This window comes from Schistocerca cancellata, chromosome 6, assembly GCF_023864275.1.
Source record: "Schistocerca cancellata isolate TAMUIC-IGC-003103 chromosome 6, iqSchCanc2.1, whole genome shotgun sequence".
Lineage (NCBI taxonomy): Eukaryota > Metazoa > Arthropoda > Insecta > Orthoptera > Acrididae > Schistocerca > Schistocerca cancellata.
The window spans coordinates 143146122-143171376 of record NC_064631.1 but is presented as its reverse complement, the minus strand read 5'-3'; the positions used below and the strand labels follow the sequence as shown (position 1 = coordinate 143171376).

The window sequence follows — 25255 nt, the reverse complement described above, 5'->3', positions numbered from 1 at the left end:
CTACTGCCAAATTTGGCAGGTAGTCACTACTTTTCTAAATTTAACCTTTCTAATGCATACCTGCAGTTACCCTTGGACGCAAACATGCATACTATCTTCATGATGAACATGCCTTTTAGACTATACCATACAACTGATTGCATCAGTGTCGTAAGTACACTCTCTATTTGGCAATTGTATTTAAAACAGCATCTGCATGGTATCTCCCAGTGCATTAAGTACTTATATGACATCATGAAGAGGGCCACGAGGAAGCAACATCTTGTCTTACATGCTTTGTTTGATATGCTCCAGGCTCACAATCTTAAATGGAGATTAGAAAAGTAAACTTATATTTGGGAGATATAGTAAGTAAAGCTAGTCTGTGCCCACTATTGGATCATGCGGAGGTAGTAGACGAACTGCCAGTTCTCTGAAATCGTAAAGAACTCTAAGCTTTTTTTGGGAAAATAAATTATTGTGGAAATTTTGTATCCAGGGAGGCCCACATTTGTCACTCACTAAATCCTTTTTTTTTTTTTAAGGGTGCAAAGTTTATATAGTTTGACAGCAGCAGTGAAGGGATGTACCAAAAATTACATAAAACATAAAAAGGAATAGCGAAGTAAAGATTAAAACTTTTTGGACAGCTTTACCAAATGAAAGTGGGCAGACTAACCAAACACATATCCTGTATTTCTGGTAAAAGAAGTCAATGATTGCCTAAACCACACATACAAGGACAGACTAGAAAGAAACAACATCAAAGAATCAGAACCAACAGATATAAGCTCTTTCAGAACTAGACCCTTTATTTAACAAGGTACTCAGGCAGGGAAAAAACAAGAACTGGGCAGAAGAAAGATAAAAGCAACATTGAGAGAAGACGAAGGAGTAATGGAAAAAGAAAACAACAAGGAAAGTAGAAGAAGTTAAGCTGTTACATGATCCCAGTTTGTAGTGAGGAGAAATAAAAGACCAATGCAATGAAGAAGCTTCTGGCTGCAATACTGAAAGAAGCAGTGTGGCGATACTGAGTATTTCATGTTGGTCACAGCTGTGAAAATCCCTCTTTTTACTTTATTTACTGAACACATTGACGTACATTTAATAGGAAAAACAACATTCACATTATATTTCTAGAGTGAGGCTCTTCTTTCTTCCTTCAAAGAGTACGTTAAGCTTGGCTTACATCTTGGGAAATTATAGAACTAGTATGTCATGAACGAATTCTAAATTCTGATTGGACACTTAGGATTGATACTGACTATAAGTGTGACATCTGCAAAAGTGAAGATTAACTACTGGAGGAGATTAATCATGAATTCTTTGCTTTTTAAGATTTACTCTTGCTAACAAAGTATAGAAGAATAAATATTTTATACCTCATGTGGTTTACCCTCATAGAGTTTCACTCTCTTGTGCCATTCATGAACATTGTGTGGATTCTGTCTGAGTAACACTGAATTCAGAAGCAGTAATCGCCGCTCCATAAGATGTTCAAATCGAGCGAGACGTAAATCGAGATCAATGTCATCTGAAATATACAGAGTACAACTATTAAATCATCAGTTCCATGACTTATTTTACAAAAAATATAACTGCTTTTATGCACTGAATATATACCAAGTGTGAATTGACTGTTTACAAATAGGTATTTAATTGCTTGAATAGTTATCAGGAGTAAAATGGCAACTAATGTTATACCCAATAACTATTAAGCAGATATTGCTTTGGGAAAGGCTCAGACAGTACATTAGGCACATAACTGCCAAAAACTTTCCTTTGCATCTGCACAACTCTAACAATTTACTGGATCATCTGAAATCAGCAACTGTTCTCCATCAACTCTACATCCTACTTGTCACTGTCGATCCCACCTAACTTTATCAAACATTTCCAATAAAAACAGCTGTGGGTAAATTGAATTATTAATGATGAGGTACTGAATCAAACGGAAAATATTTATGGCATAACTTCACTGAAAGAAGGGATTGGCTGAGGCATCAAGGAATCATGAATTTGGTAGTGGACAGCTACTCTCAAACTAGTTTTTGGACTGAAGACTATAACAACAACTTATTAATTATTATTTCGTTTTAAGACAAGAGAGAGACACATAGCTAATAGGTCTTCAGAATCATAATAATGAAATCTTATAACAACCTCTTCCAATATAATTCAGAGACAGCTGTCTCATGGAATCCAAGGACCAACAACAGCTTATCTTACTACTACACTGGTGGTGGTGCAGTGATGGTGGTAGTGGCGATACCAGCCTGCAGTAGCATGGAACTGCACTAATAAAATAATTACATTGTGTTTTGTAATGTAGTTTGCAACAAATACATAAAATGTGTAGTTTTCACACAAAATTCGAAACTCACGGTGCTTCTCTGAAAGTTACAAATGGTTAACAAGCCAAGGAAAAATAAATTGCTGCATTTTCAGCAGAATTATTTTAACATGCTAACCAAAGCAGAGATGACAGATCTTTCAGAATGGTCACCATGCAAAGTGTGGGTGTGAAGGGGTTCCACTTAATATTGACAAACAATGTGAGCTTCACTTTAGAATGCCCCCCCCCCCCCCCCCAGTGCTCGGCATTTCCCCAACAGCCCTTGCTCAAAACCCCCACCACATCCACTCTCTCCATGCGTGCCCTGCTGATTTGCTGATTGAGCATCTACCGGCCAAAGTATTTTGTGTGGGATCTAGTTACAGGTGTGCTGTTCAAATGCAGGTGTGCACTACTTTGGCTGTAGTGTCCCGACTTATGTCCGTTGTGTGTAGGAGGTGTAGTAACTGGTGGGTTATTACAATAATGCAGCAGGCTGTTACGGGTTCTGTGCAGATAACATTGAACAAAACTTATGACGGAGGGCAACTTTGAATAGTCTTCTCCCAACACTAGCAAATTTTACCCATCATCTAGAGAAATGTAGTCTTATATTTGAAATTCTTTCCTGCATTCCAGTGAGAATAATACTGTGCCATATTTAATTTGTTAGGGTCAACTGGTTCAGTTAAAAACACAGTATAAAGTAAAACAACAAATGCTTACATGAGATTTGGACTTTTTCTTACCAACAGCAGCAACTCACAATTCTGTAAATGGAAAGCTGTTCTACAACATGTTCTTCAGTTTCCATTACTAATATGATTTCATCTTATGACAACTGATATGTGAATCTACTTTTTTATGCAATACCCATCCCATTCCTTCACAGCAGGTGCCTTTCATTTTCTGTCCCCCAATATCTGTCTTATTTCTTTATATTTATTTATTTGTCATACCTCCTGTTGATACACAAATTGAGCAAATAGTCCTGCAGGAGAGTTTGTCATGTTCCACAAAAGGCAAGGAATGGACAAACTCTTGGACCAGAGGCCTTGGTGCAGTCTGCAGGCAGTGATGCTGGTCAGCAAGTTAACACAAGGTGACAGACTGAAACTCGACAGCTGCTCAGCAATGATTTGAGTAAAGCTTGAAGAAGTAATTCAGGCCAGACTGTACACAACAGATTCAGTGAGCAGCCACTAACTAGAACAGTATCTGATTTTGGTCAACTTTTATTTAGTATTCGTACTCTGAGCTACTTATAACTGCATTATGATTGCTCATTTCATTGAATTAACTTCTGTTTTTGCTGGTGAAATAAGTAGTGACTATTTTGCACTACAACTTTGGCAATGAGATTTCAATCAACCATAAACATGTAACATGGATGCTTGCTGGTAAAGGTGCTGGAATAGTAGCAACAGCTGTAGCAGTACACAAGATCACACTTCAGTAGCAGCATTTGGATATTTTGCAGAACCATTTGATAGCACTGGCATACCCAATTTTTTCATTGTTTACTGAAGGCATGGATGAATGAAATACTTTAAACTTGTTTTTCCACTCATGCCTCCAGTCTTCATTGTTCCGCGCTTCCTGGATGCAACAAATTAGTGGTGATAGAGACTGGTTGTTCGTTTCGACTTCGGTTTTGGTTTCTACCTTGCTTCTGGTCAGGTGTCTCATAACCTCCAATGAAGGGGTCAACGCGCATTTCTTTTCTTCTCTTGTTTTGTGCAAACGGCATTGGGGACATCCATTTGTTCCTTTGCATTTGTCTTCCTTGTTTCTTCTCTCCTTCTCGCCATGGCAGCTCCCCAAACTGAGGAACCTGTGTCACTCAAAGAGCTTTTCAAGTATCAATCAATGCAATACTGTCAGCAGATGGTGAAGTTGACACTGCTGTTGGACGACTGGCAGTTACTACAACAAGCCTTGCATCAGCACCTCATCCAGGGTGACAACAGCAGTAGCCAACACTGATCGGCCTCGCCTTTCTGCAAGTTTGACGATGCCATGGAAGAATGGGATGAATAGAAACGACAGCTGTTTCAACATTTTGTGGCCTACATTTCACAAGATGTTCAGTGCTCTTATTTCTTTTCTTGGGTTGGAGTTGACATTTTGCACATCTGCATTAAGCTGTTTTTCCTTACTTAGCCGGAATCAGTTCCTTTCTCTGACATCGTTCATGCTCTTGATAAGTATTTTGACTCTCAGGTGTTGCTTGCCGCTGCTCATTATAAGTCTTTCCACACAAAATGCCAACCTTCCCAGTCATGGGTAACTGAGTTATGTGGTATGACCCGCACATGCAAATTTGTCTGACCTTGTAGTAAGTCACATGCTGACACTACTTTGCGGGACACTATTGTTCAAAATGTTACTAATTCCGGCATCATGCGGAGGTTTTCAAGATCTCATATCCTTCCCTTGAGGATGTCATTCGTATAAATGAGGCACAAGAATTATTTAACACTTAGCACCACTGAGTTTGAGATGTCTCCCCCCCCTCCCCACCCCCTACCCTCTTTATGGTTGCCCCCATTGACACTCATCAGTCCCCTCCACACAGGTCGTCTGAGTCTACCGGTTACTGTAGACAATCCACATCATGTCCGCAACAGCTCCACCCCGCTGGCAAGTAGCAATCCAGCACTCAGTGTTACATTTTTCATGATAGGGATGCTGTCATTTTTGCTGAGTCAAATGTTTGTTTTGCAAGAAGGTTGGCCACATTCAAGAAGTTTGCTGCAAAAAATTGTACAGCCAGTCTGTCCCTCTGTCCACTTTCTGCTCGTAGGCAATGGATGTCAATCTGGTTGACTGCAATGATACTGTGCTCCTGCACCAGTCAGTTTCTGACGAGACGCCTCTGGTTGAAATCTGGTATAGTGTTTCCACTGCATGAGGGTTGGCTCCACTTGTCAGTCCTCCCCAGCAGCCCTCCTTGTTTATATGGGAACCAAATAAGCTGTGTATTCAGTTGCGCATCCGGAACCAGGTTGTACAATTCCAGCTGGATACTGAGGTTAGGTGACTTTGATTAATAGAGGCACGTTAAAGAAGCTCGGTTCTCCATGGCTTGATGCTCCAACACAGGCCTTCATGCATACATGAGATTGCATCACCATCTTGGGCACCTGTTCTTTGCTAATGCAATACTGTTCTACCACTAAGACAGTTCCAGTCATTGTGCTCCACCCCTATGACAGTCCGAACATTTTTGGCCTTCATGCCTTTGACATTTTTGGTCTTCAGATCTCAGATAATGTGGCGATAATTAACTGTTATGACAGCATCACGAAGCTCTGTGACAAATTCCACCAGCTTTTTAAGGACTCTCTAGGTGGGGCTAAATGTTTTTTCACTCACATTACCTCGAAGGATGTGGTCCAGCTAACGTTCACCAAAGCTCGGGAAGCGCCTCAAGCTATTCTGGACACTGTTGCAGCAGAATTGCATCTTATGCAGGACCTGGGTGTTCTTCCACACATTTCTGCTAGTCAATGGGCATCCTCCCTCATCACTGTCACGAAACCCAACAGCCGCCTTCACCTGTGTGCTGATTTTAAATCCACTGTTAATGCACAGTGTGTCATAGAGTCCTACCCTCTTCCTTGCCCCAAGCAGTTAATGGACAAATTACAAGGGGGCATGTTCTTTTCCAAGATCAATCTCTGGGACGCTTAATTGCAACAATGAGAAAACGTCTTTCCTCATTGTCACCATTCACATCGGCCTGCTCCAATACCAGTGGCCTCCCTTTTGGCAGTGCTTCTGCCCTCACCATCTTCCAACGATTTCTGGAATAACTGACATCGAAAGTACCCTCTTGCGCCAATTATGTGGATGACATTGTCATTACCAGCAGGACTCCAGAGGAGCATCTTAGGAACCTGGAGTGCCTATTCCAGGCTCTTACTGATCCTGGTCTCAGGTGCAATTGGGAGAAATGACAGTTTTTCTGTACTCAAATCAAATATATCAGTCACATCATTGCCACAGAGGGTGTTTGTTTGACCTTCTGACAAACTCATGGAGGCTATTCAGGAGCTCCCTTCCTGACAAATCTCTCTGAGCTTAAGGCTGTTTTCGACAAGATCTCATATCATCTCCACTGCATACATAATGCCACTCGGATCGCAGCAGCCTTGCATGCCCTCTGGTAGAAAAATTTTTCTTTCATCTGGTCATTTGAGCAGGAGAACATTTTCCACACTTTAAAAACAGTTTTGCTTAGCGACAGGGTTCTTGTTCACTTTGATCCTGTAAACCAGTGGTGCTTGCGGTGGATGCCTCCTATTACTTACGGCATACGGGCAGTGCTCTCCTACAAAGCCAGCACAATGGACTGCCCAATTGTGTTTGCATCAAAACTGCTTAACATAACTCAAGTCAACTACAGTCAGCCAGAGGAGGAGGTGGCCTTGGCAATCATCTACTGCATTTCCAAATTTCATCAGTGTTATGGATAGAAATTGTCTGCTGACAGATCACAAGCCCCTTACAAGTTTGTTCCACAGTGCCTGTACCCATCTGGATGGTGAAAAAACTACAAAGTTGGGCACTTATCCTGGCGAACTATAATTACGACATTCTCTATCGCCCCACTGCCCACGACATCAATGAGGGTACCGTGTCCCATCTCCCCTACATCCAGATACGGAATGTGATTCTTCGGAGGAAGCGTGTTTTCATCTTGACCACATTGAGGAAACCACAGTGGCTTTGTTCTCGATTGACAACCGTCAACTGGCCGCAGCCACGGGACAAGATGCTACTCTCTGGCTCCTCTGCCAGTTTATCCAGTCTGGCTGGCTGGAGACTAAGGTGGCCATTCGTACTGTTCATTTTCCCATCATGATATATTTTCTGTCCAACAGCGGGTTGTCCTTTTACACACACCAAATGAGCAGATCGAAGTGCTAATCACGGCATTTCTATAGCAGCACATGTTGAGCTTGCTTCACAAGGGTCACTAGGGTATCATCTGTACAAAGCAGTTGACCAGGCAGCACCGTATAGTTTGGTAAGGACAAAGACATAGATCGCATGATCATGAGTTGCAGGAATTGTGCTGAGAACTTGCCTGCTCCTCTTGATCAGTTTTTCTACTGGCCCCTGGCAACAAATTCACATAAATTTTGCTGGACCATTTGGGGGTTCATGGTGGCTTAACATAGTGGATGTCTTTTCCAAATTTCCTTTTGTTGCCCCTCTGAGTTCCACCACATCAGGCAGCACAATCCGGGCCTTGGTGACTATTTTCTGCCAAGAAAGGTTGCCTACCCCCTTGTATTGGATAACAGCTCACAATTCACCTCCACTGAATTTGCATCCTTTTGCAAGGCTAATGGCATCACTCACATCCACTCAGCACCATTTTCACCACAGTCCAATAAGGAAGCAGAAAGGTTCGTGCAAACATTCTCGGCCCAAAAGTACGGCCGTCTCACTCCAAGGAAACTGCTCTGCTCCTGTTCCTCTCCTAACAACATACCAAGCGTCAAGAGGATAAGTCTCCTGCTGAACTTCTCCACTGCAGACCTCACCAAATTGCTCTGCATCTCATTCACCCTCCACCCTCCATGCTCCCATGACCCCCCTCCCCCTCCCTAAATTCAGGACCAATGACGAGGTGTACTTTCGGGTTTTTCACAGGGGTCATTCTTGGGCATCTGGGATTTTCATCCACTCTGTAGGTAGCGCTACATATGTTATTGAGGATGGAACGGGGCACCATCAGCACAGGCATCAAAATCAGCTTGCCCCACACTACTCCTGACTCCTTCATTACAGAGCAGGCACCATATCTCCTTGCGGTCCCCAAAAACAAATGTCATCCCACTGACCCGGCACTCCCTGCAGGTCTTCAGAGTTGGGTCCATCGTTGTCCCCATCACCGCTTTGGGGGTATGCACCATCTCCATTTTGGGCTCCACTCCTGCCATTGCTGCCAGTGGTACCGCAGCCAGTCCAGTCGCCAGCCCTGCCTTCAAATCCCCTGCCTCCTTCACTGCAGCCTTCATCCTCATGGTTGTCTCCAGAGACGCCTATGGACCTGGACTACCCTCTGTCACAGCGGAAGCCCCCTCAGTTGGATCGGCAACTGGCAAATGCCACTTGCAGGGCTTCCTCAGAGTTCCCTGCAGAGTTGGCCTGCAGAAACCACACCTGGCCTGCCTGCATCACCCTGCCTCCACCCAGACCTTCCTCTCATTGCCATCGTCTATGAACATACACCACCATGGTGCAGCATTCTGGGTTAGAAGTAATGCAGTATCATCAATGACTGCAGCATCGTGGACAGCATTTCGGATCATGTTTGAACTTCAACTGAGAGATTAAACTTGTTTTTCTACACATGCTTCCAGTCTTTGTTGTTACGCACTTCCTGGATACAACAGTTTCCAAGGTGGAATGTCAGCTTGAAGCTATTAATGGAAGTTTCCGCTTTGATAGAAGATTTAAGGAAACTAAGCAATCAGTTAACTCAGTGCCTATGTCTCACGGGCCAGCCAACCAGCAGTGTAAATTGAGGTCCTCCCTACACATCTGACTCAGCAAGCATCAATACATCAGGCTCGATACAAAAAAATGGTTCAAATGGCTCTGAGCACTATGGGACTCAACTTCTGAGGTCATTAGTCCCCTAGAACTTAGAACTAGTTAAACCGAACTAACCTAAGGACATCACACACATCCATGCCCAAGGCAGGATTCGAACCTGCGACCGTAGCGGTCTCGCGGTTCCAGACTGCAGCGCCTAGAACCGCACGGCCACTTCGGCCGGCGGGGCTCGATACAGCTAAACTTCTTCATCTTTCTCCTTGGTAGATTTTGACCAAAGGGATACTTTACAGCAAATACCATCAAAACGTAAACCTTTCTGTACCAGAGGTTTTCTGTAAACACTCTTCATATTATTGTTTCCAGCTATGGACAACATATTTTTCATGTGGTGAGAAAAGCCACATTCGCTCAGCATCCCGTCTTCACCCCTTTTGTTGCTTTAATTGGTCCATATCACCTGATACAATTAACACCATTTCCAAGCAGTGTAATCATGGAACAGCAATCTACACCAATTGTCTTGCATGGCCAGTCTCCTAATAAGTTCTTAGAATGATGTGATACACTTATATGTGCCTCCAAATGTATGCCCCATAGTGTTTCCATTGTTCCATAGTGATTAGTGGGGAGATACATGAATAACGGTGATGGCATACTGGCATGTTTACTGGCAACTGGCTCATAATGATGTTGCACACCTGATGTGCTCCAGCTAGCAGTGTGCAACTCAGCAAGCAGCTCACTTCCTGACCTCGCCGAATGAAACTGTCAAAACAATTGTAAATTCACTTGGCCAGAACTTTCATGACTGCAATGTGGGCTGTCAAAGTGAATTTCTATACATGTACAAGATGTCATCCATTATAGCACAGGCCCAATTTCTATGTTGGTGTAAGTTGATGCTACTGAAGAACTGTGATGAAAATGACTGTCCACTTACGTCATTGAAATTTGCCTGATTTTCTGAACACCAAGACATTCAGCATCTATTAACAAATATGTCTCACCCTTAGCCAAACAGTAAATCCAACACAATAGTTTAGACTTTTATGGCCCAAATGAACAGGACTATTGTGTCCATTAACCTGATGCTGTACTAACTCTGTTTCCAAGCAAGTGACAATTAACACCCATTGCTGGCTGCAGCTTGCCCAAAAGTATCCAGATGCCCAAACAAGGACACTGCTCAGCACCTTGAAGCCACCAATGTGCGAACACCAGTGATATCACAACCAATTCACCACCTGCATCTGGGCATGGACTTCTGGACAACAGAGAGGTTGGATTGTAACATGGTCGTAACTGCCATCTGCTTCACGTCTGCTGTGCAGCGTGCTACGTTAATTTAAGTATTAACTGTATTTTTCTTACTTGTCACTTCTTCCTCCACGTGTTTTTGCTTTTAGGAAGCTTTAATTGTCGAGTGCTAGTAATGGTGTTCCATAGATTTCATGTTTGTTTTGAATACAGTCAGAGAGAGTCCCTTTAGTCAGCCATAGTGCCAGTAGTGCTAGTGTTTGTTTTCAATACAGTCCAGAGACAGGTAGTGCTCTTTTCATTGTTTTCTACAAGAAGTGTCTAGCAACCGCAGTTTAGTCAACAATCAGCCGCCTTTACTGAATTAGCAGTCTAGTTAAAAGTTGATTAACTCTCAACAGTAAATTGATTTCTTAGGATGGATAGGACGTGTGACTGCTGTGTACGGACGCAGGAGGAGCTGGCCACTGTTTGCGAACTGCTGAACGTGTTGATGGCCGCGGTCAGCCGTCTTCAGGCTGCTGCCTCAGAGTGTAGCGGCAGTGGGGAGTCTGGTGCGTCGCATGGTACACCCCAGGTGTTACATGCTTCACCCACTGTCCCTGCTGTCGAGACATCTTCGCGGGTACCGGGCATGGTTGGGCCACCCTCTCCCCAAGGGGAGTGGCAGGTTCAGCAGCGTTCGCGGCACACGAGATGGAGGGTCAATGTGGAGGCTGGCCGTGTGGCATCGCCCGCTCTACCTGTGAGTGGACATGTGGCCGCCCCTTCAGCAGGGTCCGAGCAGGCACACGGGGGGAGGTGTTTATTAGTTATTGGGAGCTTCAACATTAGGCAGGTGATGGACCCCCTTAGGGAGATAGCGGAAAGGTCGGGGAAGAAGGCCAGTGTTCACTCTGTCTGCTTGCCGAGGGGTCTCATCCGAGATGTGGAGGAGGCCCTGCTGGCAGCGATAGAGAGCACTGGGTGCACCCGACTGCAAATAGTCACTCATGTCGGCAGCAATGATTCCTGCTGTCTGGGTTCAGAGGTCATCCTCAGTTCGTACAGGCGGTTGGCGCAATTGGTGAAGGCGGAAAGCCTCGCACGCGGGGTGGAATCTGAGCTAACTACTTGTAGTATCGTTCCCAGAACTGATCGCGGTCCTCTGGTTTGGAGCTGAGTAGAAGGCTTAAACCAGAGGCTCAGACGATTCTGCGGAGATCTGGGGTGCAAATTTCTCGACCTCCGCTATCGGGTGGAGAAATGTAGGGTCCCCCGGAATAGGTCAGGCATGCACTACATGCCGGAAGCGGCTACAAGGGTAGCGGAGTACGTGTGGAGTGCACATGTGGGTTTTTTAGGTTAGAGAATTCCCTCCCTATGCCCGACAAGACGCCTCCTGAGACGCAGCAAGGTAGGAGTAGGCAAAATGCAACTGGGAACAACAATATTAATGTGCTAATAGTAAACTGCAGGAGCATCTATAGAAAGGTCCCAGAACTGCTCTCATTAATAAACGGTCACAATGCCCATATAGTACTAGGGCCAGAAAGTTGGCTGAAACCAGACGTAAACAGTAATGAAATTCTAAACTCAGATTGGAATGTATACTGCAGAGACAGGCTGGACAGTGAAGGGGGAGGCGTGTTAATAGCGATAAGAAGTGCAATAGTATCGAAGGAAATTGACGGAGATCCGAAATGTGAAATAATTTGGGTGAAGGTAACGGTTAAAGCAGGCTCAGACATGGTAATTGGATGTCTCTATAGGCTCCCTGACTCAGCAGCCGTTGTGGCTGGAAATAATAATTTGGAAAATATTTCGAGTAGATTTCCCCACCATGTTATAGTTCTGGGCGGAGATTTTAATTTGCCGGATATAGACTGGGAGACTCAAACGTTCATAACGGGTGGCAGGGACAAAGAATCCAGTGAAATTTTTTTAAGTGCATTATCTGAAAACTACCTTGAGCAGTTAAACAGAGAACCGACTCTTGGCGAGAACATATTAGACCTTCTGGTGGCAAACAGACCCGAACTATTTGAAACAGTTAATGCAGAACAGGGAAGCAGCTATCATAAAGCGGTTACTGCATCGATGATTTCAGCCGTAAATAGAAATATTAAAAAAGGTAGGAAGATTTTTCTGTTTAGCAAAAGTGACAAAAAGCAGATTACAGAGTACCTGATGGCTCAAGTACAGATAGTGTTGAGGATCAGTGGACAAAGTTCAAAACCATCGTACAATATGCGTTAGATGAGTATGTGCCAAGCAAGATCGTAAGAGATGGAAAAGAGCCACCGTGGTACAACAGCCCAGTTAGAAAACTGCTGCGGAAGCAAAGGGAACTTCACAGCAAACATAAACATAGCCAAAGCCTTGCAGACAAACAAAAATTACGTGAAGCGAAATGTAGTGTGAGGAGGGCTATGCAAGAGGCGTTCAATGAATTTGAAAGTAAAGTTCTATGTACTGACTTGGCAGAAAATCCTAAGAAATTTTGGTCTTACGTCAAAGCGGTAGGTGGATCAAAACAAAATGTCCGGACACTCTGTGACCAAAATGGTACGGAAAGAGAGGACGACAGACTAAAGGCCGAAATACTAAATGTCTTTTTCCAAAGCTGTTTCACAGAGGAAGACTGCACTGGAGTTCCTTCTCTAGATTGTCGCACAGATGACAAAATGGTAGATATCAAAATAGACGACAGACGGATAGAGAAACAATTAAAATCGCTCAAAAGAGGAAAGGCCGCTGGACCTGATGGGATACCAATTCGATTTTACACAGAATATGCGAAGGAACTTGCCCCCCTTCTTGCAGCGGTGTACCGTAGGTCTCTAGAAGAGTGTAGTGTTCCAAAGGATTGGTAAAGGGCACAGGTCATCCCCGTTTTCAAGAAGGGATGTCGAACAGATGTGCAGAACTATAGACCTATACCTCTAACGTCGATCAGTTGTAGAATTTTTGAACATGTATTACGTTAGAGTATAATGACTTTTCTGAAGTCTAGAAATCTACTCTGTAGGAATCAGCATGGGTTTCGAAAAAGATGGTCGTTTGAAACCCAGCTCGCGCTATTCGTCCATGAGACTCAGATGGCATTAGACACGGGTTCACAGGTAGATGCCGTGTTTCTTGACTTCCGCAAGGTGTTCGATACAGTTCCCCACAGTCGTTTAATGAACAAAGTAAGAGCATATGGACTATCAGACCAATTGTGTGATTGGATTGAAGAATTCCTAGATAACAGAATGCAGCATGTCATTCTCAATGGAGAGAAGTCTTCCGGAGTAAGAGTGATTTCAGGTGTGCCGCAGGGGAGTGTCATAGGACCGTTGCTATTCATGATATACATAAATGACCTTGTGGATGACATCGGAAGTTCACTGAGGCTTTTTGCAGATGATGCTGTGGTGTATCGAGAGGTTGTAACAATGGATAATTGTACTGAAATGCAGGAGGATCTGCAGCGAATTGACGCATGGTGCAGGGAATGGCAATTCAATCTCAATGTAGACAAGTGTGATGTGCTGCGAATACATAGAAAGATAGATTCCTTATCATTTAACTACAAAATAGCAGGTCCGCAACTGGAAGCAGTTAATTCCATAAATTATCTGGGAGTACGCATTAGGAGTGATTTAAAATGGAATGATCATATTAAGTTGATCATTGGTAAACCAGATGCCAGACTGAGATTCATTGGAAGAATCCTAAGGAAATGCAATCCAAAAACAAAGGAAGTAGGTTATAGTACGCTTGTTTGCCCACTGCTTGAATACTGCTCGGCAGTTGGGATCCGTACCAGATAGGGTTGATAGAAGAGATAGAGAAGATCCAACGGAGAGCAGCGCGCTTCGTTACAGGATCATTTAGTAATCGCAAAAGCGTTACGGAGATGATAGATAAACTCCAGTGGAAGACTCTGCAGGAGAGATGCTCAGTAGCTCGGTACAGGCTTTTGTTAAAGTTTCGAGAACATACCTTCACCGAAGAGTCAAGCAGTATATTGCTCCCTCCTACGTATATCTCGCGAAGAGACCATGAGGATAAAATCAGAGAGATTAGAGCCCACACAGAAGCATACCGACAATCCTTCTTTCCACGAACAATACAAGACTGGAATAGAAGGGAGAACCGATAGAGGTACCTAAGGTACCCTCCACCACACACTGTCGGGTGGCTTGCGGAGTATGGATGTACATGTACATGAGAGGGGGTGACAGGTGTACCTTCTAACAACCCAGGAATGTGTTCATAAATGTCACTAACAACAGCTGTAGTCATGGGAGTTGAGAGGAGTCCTGGTGTAACAGTCTGTATCAGACCAGCAGCTTCAGTCATGCCCACTGCTGTGGTTACCATGCCAGAAGGTCTCTGACTCACTTCAGCATGCATGTAGCTGATGCCATAAGTAGATGAGATGCTTTCACCCATTTTATTCCCAAAGAACCAACCACCATGTTTCAAACATAGGGTGGAGGATTGCTGTATCAACTTCCGTATCAAGCAGTGAGCTAAGCAAGAGAGTTTGCCCCCTTGCACAAGAGATATGGGCATACCGAACGACAGACCTGAGACAAATGAGGTGCAGTTCATAGTCAGAGAGGCCAGATGGATTTCAGTTTTAAGAAGGTGCAATGGATGCTGATTAAAGTAATTTGAGTAATATTTAATGACATGATTCAAATCAGATATTATTCAACGCTCAGTGAATGGACAGGGACTAGAGACGTATCTAGTTTTGATTGCCTTGTGTTTATTATTTTTACTCCAACCCAGCAGTGCCTAGACTCAGCACATTTCACTGTGGAGCTAACAGTATCGTTTTTTGAATTTGTTACACAAATAAATGTTTTATATCACAACATTTCTTCCTCCTCCTTTGATATAAATTGCTGTTTTCATAGTTTTCTTTCTGTTGCTTTGGTTTTGTTCCTCTTCCCCACTTTGTTCTTTCTCGTTCATCTCTGTTGATCTTCATCATATCTATGTTTCTGTTTCTGTCTTTCTCACTCCCTCATCTGACAATGGAAAATCCAGGATGGAATGCAACAATATTATGAAAAGGAAAGTTGTCACTCACCATATAGTGGAGATGCTGAGTCGCAGATAGGCACAACACAAAGACTGTCACAAATAAAGCTTTTGACCAGTAAGGCCTTCATCAAAAATAGTTCACACACACACACACACACACACACACACACACACACAGAGAGAGAGAGAGAGAGAGAGAGAGAGAAACCAAATCACATAAATGACTGCAGTCTCAGGAAACTGAGGCCACACTGCGAGCAGCAGCACCACTGCATGATGGGAGTGGCAACTGGGTGGGGGTAAGAAGGATGCTGGGGTGGGGAGGGGGAGGGATACAAGTGCATGATGGGAGTGGTGACTGGGTGGGGGTAAGAAGAGGCTGGGGCAGGGAGGGGAAAGAATAGAAGAGTACAACAGTACCTTTGTTAGTCACTGTCCTCACCCATCCAGGCCCTCCCCTGTTTCCATTCCAGCACTACACAGTCCTCATTGCACCATTGCACCCATCTCTTACTCCTCTCATTTTCCCCTACCTCCCCACCGCTCCCCTGCCCACCATCTAACCTCCCACTGCACATAGCTGTCCTACCCTCCCTCCACCATATCCCTGCATGCTCCGCAGTAGCACTGCACTGTCCGCCACCCTTACTCTATTATCCCTCCCCCTCCCTACCCCAGCCACCTCGTTACCCCGCCCAGTCGCCAGTCCATCATGCACTGGTGCTGCTGATCGCTGTGTCACCTCAGTTGCCTGAGACTGCAGTCGTGTGTGTGAGTTGCGTTTGCGTGAATATGTGTGTGTGTGTGTGTGTGTGTGTGTTGTCTATTTTTGACGAATGCCTTACTGGCTGAAAGCTTTATTTGTGGCAGTCTTTTTGTTGTGCCTATCTGTGATTCAGCATCTTCGCTATATGGTGAGTGGCAACTTATTAGTTTCACTCCCTCATCTTGTAGATTCAATTTACTAGGGGTGTATATATGTTCTTTGACTTGCTAAATAGATTTTGTGATAATCCATGTGATTCAAACAGGAAGGCCTAACAAAAAGTGTGATGACATCAGAACTGGTAACTGTTTATGTGGGAAAGTTACTGTTTGGCAGACTCAACCAATGGAAAGCCCAGGCTAGAATAACAACAATATTATAAAAGGATAGATTGATACTCACCACGTTGTGTAAATGTTGAGTTGCAAATAGGCACTACAAAAAGACCACTAAACAAGTAAGCTTTCAGCCAAAAAGATTTCCTCTGAATTAGAAAAAAAAAAAAAAAAATGCACACACACACACACACACACACACACACACACACACACACACACATATATATATATATATATATATATATATATATCCCATGTGGAATGTTTCCCTCTATTATATATATATATATATATATATATATATATATATATATATATATATATATATATTTAAAAAGAAAGATGATGAGACTTACCCAACAAAAGCGCTGGCAGGTCGATAGACACACAAATAAACACAAACATACACACAAAACTCTAGCTTTCGCAACCAACGGTATATATATATATATATATATATATATATACCTAAAAACAAAGATGATGTGACTTACCAAATGAAAGTGCTGGCAGGTCGACAGACACACAAACGAACACAAACATACACACTAAATCCAAGCTTTCGCAACAAACTGTTGCCTCATCAGGAAAGAGGGAAGGAGAGGGAAAGACGAAAGGATGTGGGTTTTAAGGGAGAGGGTAAGGAGTCATTCCAGTCCCGGGAGCGGAAAGACTTACCTTAGGGGGAAAAAAGGACGGGTATACACTCGCACACACACACATATCCATCCACACATATACAGACAGACAGTCTGCTTGTGTCTGTGTATGTGTGGATGGATATGTGTGTGTGTGCGAGTGTAAACCTGTCCTTTTTTCCCCCTAAGGTAAGTCTTTCCGCTCCCGGGATTGGAATGACCCCTTACCCTCTCCCTTAAAACCCAATCCTTTTGTCTTTCCTTCTCCTTCCCTCTTTCCTGACGAGGCAACCGTTGGTTGCGAAAGCTAGAGTTTTGTGTGTATGTTTGTGTTTATTTGTGTGTCTATCGACCTGCCAGCGCTTTTGTTGGGTAAGTCTCATCATCTTTCTTTTTAAATATATTTTTCCCACGTGGAATGTTTCCCTCTATTATATATATATATATATATATATATATATATATATATATATATATATATATATATATATATATATATATATATATATATATTAAAAAGAAAGATGATGAGACTTACCAAACAAAAGCGCTGGCAGGTCGATAGACACACAAACAAACAAACACAAACATACACACAAAATCTAGCTTTCTCTTGCCTTTACAAATGTCTGCTTGTGTCTGTGTATATGCGGATGGATATGTGTGTGTGTGTGCGAGTGTATACCTGTCCTTTTTTCCCCCTAAGGTAAGTCTTTCCGCTCCCGGGATTGGAATGACTCCTTACCCTCTCCCTTAAAACCCAAATCCTTTCGTCTTTCCCTCTCCTTCCCTCTTTCCTGAAGAGGCAACCGTTGGTTGTGAAAGCTAGAATTTTGTGTGTATGTTTGTGTTTGTTTGTGTGTCTATTGACCTGCCAGCACTTTTGTTTGGTAAGTCTCATCATCTTTCTTTTTAAATATATTTTTCCCACGTGGAATGTTTCCCTCTATATGACCATTTACTGTGGCTGCCAAGAAGCAAGACTTTTAAGTCTTTTCATTGTGTCTGTCTGAGACTCAACACCTCCTCTATGTGGTGAGTAGCACTCTATCCTCTTCATATTGTTGTTTGATAATAAATTTAATGTAATAGGCAGTTCAGCTCTAGACACTGTGAAGCAGGCTTCGTATCCCACAATTTAACTCCTTAAATTCATGAAACTGTACCACAGCCTTTCTTACATGTGTGCTTCACAGAAGTTGAGCTCCTCTGTGCATTTCAACCTGAACTCATGTGCAAATTAAATCATCACCAAATGCAGAATGTTGACACTTTCCAGTACATAGGTCCCAGGTGATTTAAACGTTTGTTGTTTATATTGTTTCTTGTACTGCTAGAAACTTATGTTTCAAGAAGTTCATGTGTAAATGCAGAATATTACTGCAACAAGATCTCAGAATGTTCTGAATTTTAACAAGTCTGAGTAATAGGTGCTGCCAGGTGACAGTAGAGCATCACTCTCCAATGAGACGTAAAAATAACACTTCTACTGTGGCAAGCTTACCTTCTTCTGTAGGATTTAGATTACTAGCTGCCTCTTCCATTCTCTTACTAAGACTCAATTCCTCGAACTGTGCATATGCATCAAATACTTGTGTGAAATCCCTTACAGTTGTTACAGTTTGAATGGCTTCTTCATAAATGTCACGGGCCTGCAATTATGCAAAATTTGTCTTACACATCTTAATCAGAAGATAATGAACAGTGTCTAAAATTAAACACCACAAACATTTACAACTTCAAAATTACAGACAGCCAAACACATAACTTTTAATCACTGGTCACTTAAATTTGTAAAACAATTCAAGCGAGTATTGTGTTTGTACTTTTTCCCAACAAAGGAGGGAAAATTAGGATTAACATACTGTCAATTACAAAGCCATTAGAGGAAAGAGCATGCAGTAAAAAAAAAAAAGACATGCCATTTTCAAAGGGACCACCACTTTTGCATTATGTGATTTAGGGAAATCACAGAAAATCTAAATCTGGACGGTTGGATGAGGATTTGAACTGACACTTTCTCCAATATGAATCCAATGTCTTACAACTGTGCACCCATGCTCACAAGCAGATTTTCCTAGTGGTGGGATCAACTTTTTGAAACAATCTATACACTGATGTAGGTTAAGATCTAAGAAATCACACCCTGCAATCCATTCACACTGGTAGGCCCTCATTTGTGATTAACAATGAAAAAATTTTGGAATTCCATGTGATACTATATAGCTTTAATATTGGTAACAATTTACAGATTGGTTGCTTAGCGTAATGGTTAAGGTACTGACGTTACATGTAAAAGATTGTTGGTCCGAATCTTGCCTGGTACAGTCAATTTTTTTTAATTTTAAATATTTATCAAAATGACTTTGATCATTATTTTTATTCAGTTAATTGGCTTAAAGGAATTTTTTTATTTGCATTCCTTTGTCACATCAGTTTACTCAATGTTTTATCTTCTTCAATTGCTCTTATTTTCTCTTCCTACCATTCTTTTTTCACTTTGAATATTTGTGCATGTAAATCTAATTACTTTTTATTTGTCTATCATAATGTTTAAACATTTGTAAGTGCCGATCTGTAACTAAAAAACCAAAGATTAAATAATCTATTTATACTGACTGTGCAATGGTCTCAAGAATGTACTGTTCATTACAAGATGTACATCTTTTTGGATGATAACTGTCATAAAAACATTTAAAACATACATTCTTACTGCACTATGGGCAAAATAATATGGATGATAATTTAAATGAAACAGGGATAGTAAGTAAAATGAAATTCATGTGAAATGAAAAGTAGAAATGATGTCTGCAATAACATGGATTAAAATGTCAGATGACAAAAATGAAGCAATTAAAACAAAGTTAATACATAACAATAATCAAAATTACATGAACAGGGATTCCAAGAGGAAAAAGACTGATAGGAGGAGAAATGAGAGCAATGATGTATTTCATACAATGACTAACATGATGTGACAAATAAATAGAAAAATGTTACATTTAAACCAATTAACTGAATAAAAATAATGATCAAAGTCATTTTGATAAAGATTTAAAAATAAAAAATCTAAGAGCACCTGACAAGATTTGAACTGAGAACCTTCTGCATGTGACGTCAGTACCTCAACCATTATGCTATGCAGTCAGTCTGTGAATTGTTTTAATTTTAACAGTTATACAGCATCACATGAAATTCCAAAAATTTTCATCAATAACTTGCAAATGAAGACCCACCAGGGTGAATGGCTGCAAGGTGTGTTTGCTTGGGTCTTAAACTAAATCATCATATAGATTGTTTCAAGAAGTCAATCCCATCACTGGGTACCTCTCCTTGTCAGCATGTTTCCAAACTACAGCACAAAGACAGTAAATTACTCAAAATTAAATTCATCGGCTGTTTTTTTTTCCCAATAATACAGAACCAGCAACATATCTCCTGAATATATGTTTACATGTAATGCATTCCCATCACTCAAAATCCAGACAGCTCACAGTAGAAACACTACATGTCCCAATATTCTTGAGAGCTGGTAACTCATATAAGTTAGCAATATGATATCAAATCACAGTATTTGCATCCTACAGCAGTAAGTTTCACAAAGTTATCACATTCCTTTATGTACAAAGCAAGGTAGGATAGATAAAAAGGGAAATCTGACACTGATACATGGATAAGCAAAATTTCAAACCATGCAATCAATAATCACACAAAAAATATGATTGGACACACGCTGAAAATATTCATCCTCAGTTTCAAAGATGGAGTTACACAACAGATTTTTAAAACATAATAGTGTCTTTTTTTCTCTTCTCTCAGCTATGTTCCAAGTGGTTCAACTTTCTTCAAAAACACACATGGGAGAAATAACTGAAGGTGTTAGATTTTGCAACAATACACTATGTGCTCAAAAGTATCTGGACACCTGGCTGAAAATGACTTACAAGTTCATGGCGACCACCATCGGTGATGTTGGAAGTCAATATGGTGTTGGCACTCTCTTAGCCTTGATGACAGCTTCCACTCTCACAGGCATATGTTCAATCAGGTGCTCGAAGCTTTCCTGGGGAATGGCAGCCCATTATTCACGGAGTGCTGCACTAAGGAGAGGTATCGATGTCGGCCGATGAGGCCTGGCATGAAGTCGGCATTCCAAAACATACCAAAGGTGTTCTATAGGATTCAGGTCAGGACTCTGTGCAGGCCAGTCCATTAAAGGAATGTTATTGTCATGTAACCCCTCCACCACAGGCAGTGCATTACGAACAGGTGTTCGATCGTGTTGAAAGATGCAATCGCTATCCCCGAAAATTGCTCTTCAACAGTGGGAAGCAAGAAGGCACTTAAAACATCAATGTAGGCCTGTGATGTGATAGTGCCATGCAAAACAAAAAGGGGTGCAAGCCCCCTCCATGAAAAACAAGACACTACAAACGCTGGCTGACAACGTTCACCAGGCATTCGCCATACCCACACCCTGTCACCGAATCACCACATTGTGTATCGTGATTCGTCACTCTACACGTTTCTCCACTGTTCAATCATTCAATGTTTATGCACCTTACACCAAACGAGGTGTCATTTGGCATTTACCAGCATGATGTGTGACTTATGAGCAGCTGCTCGACCATGAAATCCAAGTTTTTTCATCTCCTGCCTAACAGTCATAGTACTTGCAGTAGATCCTGATTCCTGTGTGATGGTCTCGATAGATGTCTACCTTTTACACATTGTGACTCTCTTCAACTGTCGGCAGTCTGTGTCAGTCAACAGACGAAGTTGGCCTGTATGCTTTTGTGGTGTACACGTCCCTTCTCGTTTCCACTTCACTATCACGTCAGAAACAGTGGACCTAGGGATGTTTAGGAGTGTGGAAATCTCGTGTACAGATGTATGAGACAAGTGACACCCAATCATCTGACCACACTCAAAGTCTGTAAGTTCCATGAGCGCTCCATTCTGTTCTGCCATGATGTCTAATGCCTACTGAGGTCGCTGATATGGAGTACCGGAGAGTAGGTGGTAGCACAGTGCACCTAATATGAAAAACATATGTTTTTGGGGTTGTCCGGATACTTTTGATCACATAGTGTATATTATTTTAGAATTTTCAATTCCTATAGTTCCAACTTTTTCTTGCATTTTGTTACCTAATATTTAAATTCTTACCCTTTCAAATAGACCACTGCGAACATAGTAATCAGCTAAGGAATTCCATAAATGTCCCAACTGGTCTGTATATCTCCGCAATCCTCCTCGGATAATGGCATCCACATTCAGTGACCTGCAAATTTAAAAGTTAATCACAGAAAGAGATTTGTTTCTTTTCAATCAATGAACCTAAATTTCATCTCACAAAACAAATTGTAAAGAACTCATATTGTTGAGCCAGAAGAGGAGTTTCTATTTACTAATGGATGAAACAGAAGCAACAAAGAATGGCAGAAACTCACAGAAATATGGGAAACAACTGTTTTATCCCCAGCTTACAGACTTTTAAAGATAGTTTACATCATCCTAATAAATTAATGTACAGGTGGGCACAGAAAGTCACACCGAACTCTGGTTTTAAACAGAATTGTTAATCTATTGGAAGTTTTACCTTACTCCAACAGGGAAAGAATTTGTTCAACCAATAATAACAAGAATGCATGGACAGGATGAGTTTCAATTTAACATACGAGGGCAGTTCAATAAGTAATGCAACACATTTTTTTTCTGAAACAGGGGTTGTTTTATTCAGCATTGAAATACACCAGGTTATTCCCCAATCTTTTAGCTACACAACACTATTTTTCAATGTAATCTCCATTCAATGCTACGGCCTTACGCCACCTTGAAATGAGGGCCTGTATGCCTGCACGGTACCAGCTGTACACGGCCGGCCCGCACGCGGGCGATCAGACAGTCTTGCTTGACCTTGCGGCGATGATGACACACGCTTTGCCCAACGAGTCACCGTGCTTTTGTCCACTGCCAGATCACCGTAGACATTCTGCAAGCGCCTATGAATATCTGAGATGCCCTGGTTTTCTGCCAAAAGAAACTCGATCACTGCCCGTTGTTTGCAACGCACATCCGTTACAGATGCCATTTTAACAGCTCCGTACAGCGCTGCCACCTGTCGGAAGTCAATGAAACTATACGAGACGAAGTGGGAATGTTTGAAAATATTCCACAAGAAATTTCCGGTTTTTTCAACCAAAATTGGCTGAGAAAAAAAATGTGTTGCATTACTTATTGAACTGCCCTCGTAGAATCTGAACTAAAGTGTGACTTAGTATCTTTCACATATACAAAGACAACAGAATAAAATCCCATTGAGGGCAACAAGGAACTTGTAGCATTCAATTGAGTGAGCTATTGAGACATAAGAGGAACTAATTATGAAGCAATTAGTTATTAAGTAAAAGGATGTAATCATAAGAGAACTTCGTTATTCTTCCCTACTGCTCTTTCTTCTCCAAGAACAATGAATTTGCAGCATAGTTAAAGAATTGTGAAATTTGTTCAGACTTGGAAACTAAGGCTTGAGTATTTGCTGTCTTATTTGAAAACGCAGCCAAGTATTTTCCATTTAGAAGAAATCAACCGTTCAGAAATAATCTACTTCTTCTATGCTATCATCTGCCGTATGATTCTATGACTTATTTCGCTACTGTTTCATCAAAAGGAAAAATTACTGGACAAACTTATACCAATATACCTCACTATAGGTTACACAATTGTCCATTTTGAAGATGAAGAACAAAATGACAAAAGACATCCATCAAGTACCTAAAGAATGTGGGCTATACAAATAACCTAAATAGTGCCTATGAGCCCAAATGCAAAACATTTATGTTCATTCTAGTAGATGTCCTATTTCTTTAGCTTGAGGATGCATAACTAAGGATGCTAAAGTAATAATTTAAAGTCACAGAACTGTGTTTAGTAAGCACAATAGTGGTAAAAGACTAAAATTAGGAAGACAGTACATAAAATTGGTCTAGTAAATCCTTTATGTAATCAGTTTCTAAAACGGTTTTCAAGTATTTCACAGCTGAACTTGATGTAAGTACAATGTTGGCATGAAATAAAGGAAAGTGTAACTTTTCTGTACCAGAGCCAATCAAAAAAAAAAATTCTTGCAATTTTGCATTAAAATGGTGTTTACTGTATGTAAAATTGACACGAGAAAATAGTGTAACATGATTTACAACAGTGCTGAATATTTAGAATCAGTGTTTTAAAAGATGGTCTTCAATTAAGAAAGACAATTATGGACATAAAGCTAAAAACTATCTAATTTCCTTCAATACAGTAATTGGATAGATAAAAAATATCTACTCAACAAGTGACAGCAGAACACACACATAAAAGATTGTAATTAGGCAAATTTTTGGAGCCGGTGGCTCCTTCTTCAGGCAGAAGGGTTGAAGGGGAAGGAAGAGGGGTGAAGGAAAAGGACTGGAGATGTCTAGGAAAAGGGGTAGACTTCAGAAAAGTCACGCAGAACTGCGGGTCAGGGGAGACTTAATGGTCCAGATGAGAAGGAAAGACTGATTGTTGGGCACTAAACCAGACAAGCATTGAGAACCTGAGAGCTTAAAAGTGAAAGACAGGGTAATATGCAAGACAGAGATTACTGCTTAAATATCATGTACAAGTTAATAAGAGTGAAAAGCTAAGTGCATTGTATGTAACAGAGGAGGGAGGGAGGGGGGAGGGCAAAAAATAGACAGGTGAGAAAATGAAAGATGTAAAAAACTAAAATGGAGTTAAGAAAAAGAGTAGTTACTGTGAAGAAATACTGAGGTGGAAAAAATTTATGTAAATTAAGACCAGATGGGTGGCGAGAACCAAGGACATGTTGTAATGCTAGTTCCCACCTACAGAGTTCTGAGAAACTGGTGTCCGGGGGAAGAATCCATATGGTGCGTGTGGTGAAACAGGCACTGAGGTCATGATTGTCATGTTGTAGAGCATGCTGTGCAACAAGATATTGCGTGTTGCCAGTATACACCTTCTGCCGATGTCCATTCATCCTAATTGATAATCTGGTGGTAGTCATGCCAATGTAAAAGGCTGAACAGTGTATACAAAACAGTTCGTACATTACATGTATCATTTCATAGGTGGCTCTCCGTTGATAGTGTGTGTTTTGCCAGTTACAGGACTGCTATTAGGTGGTGGTAGGAGGGTACATAGGGCAACTCTTGCAGTGGGGATGGTCACAGGGTAGGAGCCATAGAGTATGGAGATGGGTGCAGAAGGAGCATAGGGTCTGACAAGAATATTGCGGAGATTGGGAGGGCAATGAGAAGTTATTCTTGGTGTGGTGGGCAAAATCTCA

The 25255-nt window shown here is 41.7% G+C and overlaps 1 protein-coding gene across 1 annotated transcript in view; it reads right to left on the bottom strand.

Annotated features, from left to right (window-relative positions):
* LOC126191352 (pre-mRNA-splicing factor syf1 homolog) overlaps nt 1-25255 on the bottom strand; it is a 154272-nt gene that overhangs the window by 56390 nt on the left and 72627 nt on the right. The window contains exons 7-9 of the mRNA XM_049932191.1: nt 22090-22204; nt 18425-18572; nt 1365-1516 (exon numbers count right to left, since the gene is read on the bottom strand). Of these exons, the coding sequence (XP_049788148.1) occupies nt 1365-1516; nt 18425-18572; nt 22090-22204 (415 nt within the window). The remainder of the gene's footprint in view (nt 1-1364; nt 1517-18424; nt 18573-22089; nt 22205-25255) is intronic.